General features: G+C 52.3%; 1 protein-coding gene across 1 annotated transcript; it reads right to left on the minus strand.

The window, feature by feature from the left end:
* GP9 (glycoprotein IX platelet) lies at window positions 1-6,952 on the minus strand. Its single transcript, XM_024245114.3, has 5 exons — window positions 6,798-6,952; window positions 5,706-5,840; window positions 1,610-1,702; window positions 841-965; window positions 1-678 (listed from the first exon to the last, which is right to left on the minus strand). The coding sequence occupies exon 5, from the start codon at window positions 664-666 to the stop codon at window positions 133-135; it is 534 nt and encodes a 177-aa protein (XP_024100882.3). The 5' UTR covers window positions 667-678; window positions 841-965; window positions 1,610-1,702; window positions 5,706-5,840; window positions 6,798-6,952; the 3' UTR covers window positions 1-132.
* Between the last annotated feature and the right edge of the window lie 1,862 nt (window positions 6,953-8,814).

Consider the following 8,814-nt stretch of genomic DNA (forward strand, 5'->3'; position numbering starts at 1 on the left):
TTATATAAAACAGCTGAGCTGCCAGTTTATTTTGGGCTTTGGTGGTTTGGGCTGACCAGGCTTGGTGGAGTCTGGGGACCTGCCTCAGGGACTGGCCCCCTGGCCTGGATCCAGGGGTTCTGGGGGCCTGGCTTAATCCAGGGCCTCTGTGGTGGCACACAGCAGGCCAGCCAGAAGAGCTAGGCCCAGCGCGGCCACAGCGACCAGCGCCACGTCCCACAAGACCCCCGGGCGCACCCAGGACGTCTGCAGCTGCCAGCCACAGCTGCCCAGCTGGTAGCCTGTCAGCCGGCCCAGCGGGCCATGGGCAGCGAGGCTGGGGCTGGCGCAGCGGACCTGCAGCAGGGCCTCGGGCGTGTGGTCCTCCAGCCAGAGGCGCAGATAGGTGAGGCTGCAGTCACAGTGCCACGGGTTCTGCGTCACATCGAGGGTCTGCAGCTGGGGCAGGTGGTCAAAGGCTCCCGGGGGCACGGACTGAAGACTGTTGTTGGCCAGCAGGAGGTGGCGGGTGCGGGCCGGCAGGGCAGGCAGGGCCGTGAGTCCGTGGCCCCTGCAGTCCACCCACAGCCCCATGGTTTCCAGGGCGCGGCAGGTGCATGGGCTGGGGCAGTCCTTGGTGGCCTCTGCTGTGGCCCAGAGCAGGAACAGGGCTCCCCAGGTGGGCATGGGACAGGCTGGCTGTGGAGAGAGGGGCTGTGAGGGAGGGCCTGGCGGCCTGGACCCATCTTCAGGGACGGCAAGCACTGGGGATGCAGCGGAGCCTGCAAGCACTGGGGATGCAGCGGAGCCTACAAGCACTGGGGATGCAGCGGAGCCTGACATGGGACGAGGTGCACTCACCTCCTTTCTCGGGTCTCAGTCTTCTCCTCTGGGAAACCCGCTGGTGACTGGGGAAGTGGAGCGTGCCCAGCCCAGGCCTGGCTAACCGTCTCTGGACACCGTTGAAGGCAGGGCGGTGAGGGTGGCTGTGGATTGGGGTAAGTTTGTTTTTGGGAAGGGGAAGGGACTTCCTGGCCCTTAGCAGAGACCCCATCCCCTGCTTGGAGATGAGAGGAGCAGATGGCTGCTAAATGAGTCCCAGCCCAGGACCACAGTCCCCAGAGACTAGGAAAGAGCCTTGGAGGGTTCTGCAGGCTGTGCCCAGCACCCCCCACCAGCTAAGTGAGCTGTTACCTGATTCCCTGATGCAGAAGACAGCAGGATGGGGACACTGGCTGGAGCAGGGAGGGGAACCCAGTGGGGCCCCATTTGGAAAACCACTCATCTGGGCTAAGACCGACTTGGGGAAACTGAGGCCCAGAGAGGGAAAGCAGTGTGCCCAGGGCCACCGGTGTGGTGTCAGAGGCCAGACTCACACTCAGGTCTTGGGAACCGTGGCCCTCTGTTTGGTTCTTCCCCACAGGCGTTTCCCCTCCACGAGCAGAGCTCCCCCGACCCACAGCAGGTTTCGAGTGAATAAGTGTCAAATCAACTCACTCATCTTGACTCAGCCAAGGAGATGGTGTCTCAGAGAGAATGTCCCACCCAACCCTGTCTTGTTAAAGGGACAGGAGCTGACCTCCTCTCTCCCTGCGGGAGGCCATGCTGGGTAATACGGAGGGCCACTTACCTGGGAAGCCTTTGGTCAGGCGCTCCTGTCTGGCCTGAAAGGTCCTGGCTGAGGCCTGGGTGGCAACTCTATGGGATGCAGCTGAGGTGGCTGCTGCGGGAGTGGGCGGAAGGAAGTGATGAAAATAGCCTGGCTTATCCCCCCAGTGCAGCCTTGGGGGCTATTTCCAGAGGCAGGAGGCCCTCAGGGGCCCACGCCTTGGGCACAGAAGCACATCTCAACCCTGGTTTATAGAAGGGGGTCCCACTGTGCCGCCAGTGCCGCAATGGGCTTTGGGATCGGGTCTGTGGAGGACTGAGGTGGCCCCTCGCCTGCTTCCAGAAGGTGGGGAACTAGGAGACCCCCGAGAAACGTGGCTCTGCCGGTTGTTCCTCCGAATCTCGGTTTTCCTGATCTGTAAAGCTCCCACCGGCTGAGAACACCATGGTGGGGAGAGTGACTTCATTTTTAACTCTCCTCCCTCCTCCTGTATACTCAAGGACGGAGTCTCTTCTTGGTGCCATGGTGTTTTTAGCTCCTGCCTAGCGCTTCCCCATCCCTCTTTCTAACAAACAGCTGTAGGCCTGGGAAGCAGAGCCTCTACCAAGTGTGAATCTCTAGCTAGAATTTTGGCCTATGGTTTTAACATTTGCAGTACATTTTCTTCTGGAGCACATTCTACTTAAGGGAGGGACACCATTTTCCATTTATGTTAGTGACATAAAGCTTCCTTTAAAAGATAAGTGTACTTTGGGATGGAGAATCGCTTGAACCTAGGAGGCAGAGGTTGCAGTGAGCCGAGACTGTGCCATTGCACTCCAGCCTGGGTGACAGAGCGAGACTCCGTCTTAAAAAATAAATAAAACAGGGTAAAAACACAGAAGTTACAGAAGCCTGGCAGGAAAAGCCAAAGACAAAAAGGCTGATGGAAGCTTTAAATGCACTTCGTTGACACGCAGGATCCTCGGGAATATTCCTCGGCCCTACGGGGGAGTGTGCTTGTTCTTAATTTGGTCTTACACCCTTCTCAGGCCAGCCAGCCTTCCTCCTTCTGCATGGCCAGGCAGGGTGAGTCCTTCCTTGGGAGGCCTCCTGTTCTCTCCCCCGCTGCCTGGTTCTGCTCTCGGGGCAGGATTTGGGTGTTCACCCTCCTGGGAGGCCCTGAGAGGCTGCCAGGCCCCAGCTCTGCTTCCTCCACCCACTGATGCTCGGCTCAGAGAAGGGTGGGGAAGGTGCTGTTCCCCCACTGAAGTCACACCTGCTCTGGGGCCTAGTTGCTGCTGGGGGTCCCCTGGTGTGTGCTCAGTGGGGACTCTGACTGGAGCCTGGACCCTGGAGAGGAGCCTCAACCTGTCTGGGCCTTCCCTGCCTCCCCATGGAGCCTTGGCATGTTCCGCCTCCTCTGCCCTGCACACATTCACCAGTGAGCCCCACGCAGGTGGGCAAGGGGTTCTGGAGTGAGTGGGGGTGCTGCAGCCGCCAGGCCAGGTGTCCTGATCAGATCTGGTGGGGCCCGTGCCCTCCTTCCTCTTGAGTCTCTGAGATTTCCTTATTTTCAGCATGTACAACTTAAAACAAAAAACTACATCAACATAGATGGGTTTTGTGAATTTAAAAAACTACATAAATAATAAATAAATGATTTTTGTTGTGGGAAATTAGAATATTCAGATGAACAGGAAGAAGAAAATAAAAATTTCCCTCCATCCCAACATCAGGCAAGGCTGTCTTTTTTCCCCATGTGTATTTACCCATATGGGTAAATACATACCCATCTGTCCAAGAGGGACAGGATAATGCAGGAAGTGGATCTGCCAACAGCCTGGATGAGCCTGCAAGTGGATTCTCCCAGAGCCTCCAGAGAGGAATGCAGCCCTGCCAGCACCTTGATTTCCACCTACAAGTGATGCAGGGCAGGTGAGCCCCCAAATCAGGGCTTTGCCCCTGAGGGCTCTTGGCTTTGGCCAGGAAAGAAGTCAAAGAGCCAGTGGTGAAGAAAGGCGCTTTATTGAAGCAGCAGTGCATAGCAGAGGTGCTGCTCCCTGGGAGCAGGGCTCCCCCACAGGCAGTGTGCCCAGAGTAGTAGTGTGTGGGCTGTTGGCAACTGCACTTACAGCCACTATTCATTACATGCAAATTCAGGGGCAGGTTATTTAAAACTTTCTAGAAAAGGGGTGGTGAGTTTCCAGAACCCTGTAACTTTCAGGTTGTTGCCATGGCGTGCTGCCATGGCATTTGTAAACTACAATGGTGCCGGGGGGAGTGTCTATGTTAGTGAGCAGTGAGGGCAACTAGTGGTTGCTTTCGTCCCCATCTGCTGGTTTCTGGTGTCTGCCAGCTTCTTCGTTACACTTTGTTTCAACCAGATCCTGCTGCCATCAGCAGGGTGGTGACCAGGGGTCCTGACAGGTGCTCAGAAAACAGGTCCTGCTGATCTACCTCAGGAGGGCTGGAATAAGAGAACCCACAGGAGCTGTGTGATGAAGAGTGAGAAAATAAATGTGTGCTGCATTAAGCCTCTTGTGACAGCAGCAATAGGAACCAAGGCGAAGGCCAAGCCCCGCTCTTGTGCTGTGAGTTCTCCCCTCTCCACCCTTCCAGGACATTGCCCCATCAGGTGCCCCTTCCTCTGCATGATCAATTTCTCCTTCACTGGGTCATTCCATCAGGTTAGGAGCAGCCAGACCAGGCACGGGTGGCTCACCCCTGCAATCCCAGCACTTTGGGAGGCTGAGGCAGGCGGATCACTTTAGGTCAGGGGTTCGACACCAGCCTGACCAACATGGAGAAACACCGTCTCTACTAAAAATACAAAATTAGCTGGGCATGGTGGCGCATGCCTGTAATCCCAGCTACTTGGGAGGCTGAGGCAAGAGAATCACTTGAACCCAGGAAGTGGAGGCTGCGGTGAGCCAAGATTGCGCCATTGCACTTCAGGCTGGGCAACAAGAGCAAAACTCTGTCTCAAAAAAAAAAAAAAAAAAAAAAGCAACCTATAATACTGCCCTTTTGAAAATTTCTTCCTTAATTCCACCTCCTTCTCCAATTACCATCTGATTTTTCTGCTTCTCTCTTCCATAAAACTCCTCGGAAGAGTCACTTCTTGCTGTCCAACCCATCAGTAATTCCTGTCATTTCAGCCACCAGGATCTATTCAGAACTTAACCACTTCTGCCTGTGCTGCTACTGCTCTGGTCTTCATTAGCCTTCTTGGCTTCCCATCGCAAATAAAAGAAAACCCGTGCTCCTGTGGTCAGGAAGCTACAGGCCCCCCTGTAGCTTGGCCCCTGCCTGTTTCTTGATCCCATCACCCACTGTCTACTTTGCTCATCAATGTCCAGCCACACCGATTTTTTTCTCTTGCTCAAACACTCCAGCACTTTCCTGCCTCAGGTCCTTTGCACTTGCTGTTCCCTCTGCCTGGAGTGCCCTTCCCCCAGAGCCCCACATGGCTTCCTCCTGATCATCATTCTCATCTCAATTCAGATGACCCCTCCTCAAAGGCCTCCCACGCCAAGGCACAGCTCCATCCTTCTATACTATAATATTCCATTTCATATCTTCCTTAGCATTGATCAAGATCTGAAATGATCTTATTTTTACATTTTTATGTGTTTATTAAATGTCTCCTCCCATTGATGTGAGACTCAAGAGGGCAGAGATTCTGTCCCATTAACTCTTCCCTCCCCAGCACCTCTGCCTGGCCCATGGGCATTATGTAATACATACTCGTCAGCCTTGCTGGCTGTCTCTTCTCTAGTGCTGGCCTCATCTGTGTCTTGCCAGGACTGCTGTCTCCTTGATGCTGGCCTCTGCCTCTGCTATACAGGTTTAATCTCACTACACTCCTGCTACATGTCTTTCATGGCTCCCTGCTGTCTTCAGGACACCCTCTGCCACCCTGTCCAGCCTCACCTCTCATCTCTTCCTGATCTGAAGCTTCGTGGTAAGCTAGCCATGTCCCTCACTCCCCACCCACATGCCAACTTCTGTCTGTGCTTTTGCCTCTGCACTGCCCTCTTTCTGGAGCCCTGTGGAATTTTGCCTGGCACGCTGCATCCTTTAAGATTCACCAGGGGCATAACCTCTTACAGGAAGCCCTCCCCAACGCACTCACCCAGCCATTTGCTTATCTGTCTGCAAATGGGCCCAGCAGCTCCTTGGAGAACCTCAGCACCCACTAGAGAAGTGTTCGCAGATCTTTTGACTAAAAGTTGGTTGAGCCTCTCAGGCAATTTCAGGTGATACATGCCTATGACACAAATAACGAAAAACATGAGGGAGACAGCCACTCCTTTCTTGTCCCCTGAGCTGAAGGAAACAGTCTGTGTTTGGTAATCGTATTATGAGGGAAACTGCTTAGGTAAACTTACTTTGGAGGCTGGGATCTTTCAATATCCCCCAAGACAATTTTTCCTTCTCATGGGAAGCAGAGGGGATTAAGAGGTAGTGATTATTAGGTAGCATTTCTAGCCTGTGTGCACCCAGCAGGAAATGGGTAACCCTGTCTGCCACTGTTGGGCCCCCTTGGAACAGAGCCTCTGCTTGCTGGATCTTTGCAGATGCAGGTCTCCATCACCCCGGCTGTTCTGAGCCAGCCTGTGGAGCAGCCTGCCTCGCTCTGAAACCTGGTTTTGCTACTTACTTGCTCTGTGACCTTGGGCAATAGTCCCAGCCTATCTCTGCCTCAGTTTCCTCATCTGCAGAATGGGGAAAATCAAAGACCCCACCTCCCAGACTGCTGTGAGGAAAGAGTGAGATAAGCCTGGCAGGTGCTTTGCTGGGGTTCTGGCCACAGCAGGCACTGTGGAAGTCACCATGGGTAGGGGCCACTGGCACACTGTCGGGGAAGAAAGGGGGGCCTGACAGCCAGGTGTGATGGCTCACGCCTGTAATCCCAGCACTTTGGGAGGCCGAGGTGGGTGGATCACTTGAGGCCAGGAGTTCAAGACCAGCCTGGCCAACATGGTGAAACCGCCTCTCTACTAAAAATAAAAAATTTAGCTGGGCGTGGTGTCACGCGCCTGTAATCCCAGCTACTCGGGAGACTGAGGCAGGAGAATAGTTTGAACCCGGGAGGCGCAGGTTGCAGTGAGCCGAGATTGTGCCATTGCACTCCAGCCTGGGCGACAGAGCAAGACTCCGTCTTAAAAAAAAAAAAAAAAAAAGAAAGAAAAAAGAAAGGGGGGCCTCATACCCTTTGACATACCTTCTCGTGTCCAAGGATTTTTGTCTCTTGTGATTAAAAGGATTAAACACAGTCTAGCTTGGCACAAAGATACCCCTCCCCAGCTGACAGCCCTAACCGTGGGACTTCGACCTGCCTCTCAGCCTTGCTGTCTGGCCCTTCAGTTCAGTGGCTGTATCTGGTCAGAAATGAATGATGATGCTTTATTTGCTATGAACTTATTGTGATGTTAGTTTGTGTGTATGACAGGTGAGACTGGTTTCTCAATTAAATTCGGGCATATAAACTTTCTTAAAATACATTTATGTACATTTAAAAAGAGAACTGATTCTAAGAAAAATATTAAGTGTAAACTAAAAATAAAATTATAAGCCCCTGCCAAACTGAATGGACCCCTTTATGGCCAAGGGGACCCCAGAAAAACTTTAAAACTGAGCTCCCAGCCATGACAGAACAGGAGGTCAGAAGCCTCATTATACCTCCTCCTTTTTGTGCTTCAGACACAACAACTGACCAGCATTACTGTTAAAATAGAGATAGACAAAATAGAGATAGTAAGACTGACATGACGGACTCTTTGTGGCAAATAAGACGCTAAATTATAAACAGGACCTAAGGCCATGCCAGGCAAGGTTTAAGTCAGGCATCCCACACTTAAAGAATGAACTCTGTTCTCACTGCCACAAGGCTTTTCTTTTTCTCTAGCAGCCAAACAAACACTGGCCTTGAGATAAGCAATACTGAAACAATTTGCAGTTCCACCAGATGTGACTAACTGACCCCCAACTCCTGTTCCACCAGCCGTAACTGCAACAGACCGATTTCAATAACTTTCTCCAGATAAGAAGACCACTGACCATGGTCTGCCCCAGCCTGTTTACAGAGGTTGCACACAGAGTGACTTTGTGTCTTGAAAAGCCTTTTGACATACAGGGCCTAACTGTAATACGTTTATATGTTCAGTCTCCACTCCAGAGCAAACATGGGTCATATATGAATTTGTTAGGAACACCCAAGTGTTCGTTCAATATGAATGTGTTAGGAGCACTTTAATGACTATTCTTTTTTTTTTTTTTTTTTTTTTTGAGACGGAGTCTCGTTCTGTTGCCAGGCTGGAGTGCAGTGACGTGATCTTGGCTCACTGCAACCTCTGCCTCCCGGGTTCAAGTGATTCTTCTGTCTCAGCCTCCTGAGTAGCTGGGACCACAGGTGCGTGCCACCACACCCAGCTAATTTTTGTATTTTTAGTAGATGGGATTTCACCATGTTGGCCAGGCTGGTCTTGAACTCCTGACCTTGTGATCTGCCTGCCTCTGCCTCTCAAAGTGCTGGGATTACAGGAGTGAGCCACTGCACCCGGCCATGACTATTCTTTTCTTTGTTTTTGAGACAGGCTCTCTCACCCAGGCTGGAGTACAGTGACTCAATCATGGCTCACTGCAGCCTCAACCTCCTGGGTTCAAGTGATCCTCCCACCTCAGCCTCCTGAGTAGCTGGGACCACAGGCATGTACCATTACCCCAGCTAATTTTGTGTTTCTGGTAGAGATGGAATCTCACTATGTTGCTCAGACTGGTCTCTAACTCCTGGGCTCAAGCAACTCCTGCCTCAGCCTCCCAAAATACTAGGATTACAGACAGGATGCACAGTGCCTTCATGAATATGCATAGCTCCTCCTGTAGCCTGTTGAATATGTATGTTTAGCCAAACTGGTCAGCATAAAGCTCCTGCCCCAATCCCTCCTCTTTCAAAGTGCTTGGCCATTGGCACACTTCCCAGCCTGCAGATGGCCACCTTGTAGGCTGGAACCTTCTACAGGAAATAGTCTTCTCTTTTTCTAAATGTATACGTGTGTGTGTGTGTGTGTGTGTGTGTGTGTGTGTGTGTGTGTGTGTGTGTGTGTGTGTGTGTGTGTGTGTGTGTGTGTGTGCGCGTTTTAACACAGGTAATAGCACAGATGATGGGAAGATGTGGCAAATACCCACGGCAGGGGTCGTGAGGGGGCAGGGGTTCATTCGGAGAAGTTAAACCTGGACTC

Source organism: Pongo abelii, chromosome 2 (assembly GCF_028885655.2).
Source record: "Pongo abelii isolate AG06213 chromosome 2, NHGRI_mPonAbe1-v2.0_pri, whole genome shotgun sequence".
Lineage (NCBI taxonomy): Eukaryota > Metazoa > Chordata > Mammalia > Primates > Hominidae > Pongo > Pongo abelii.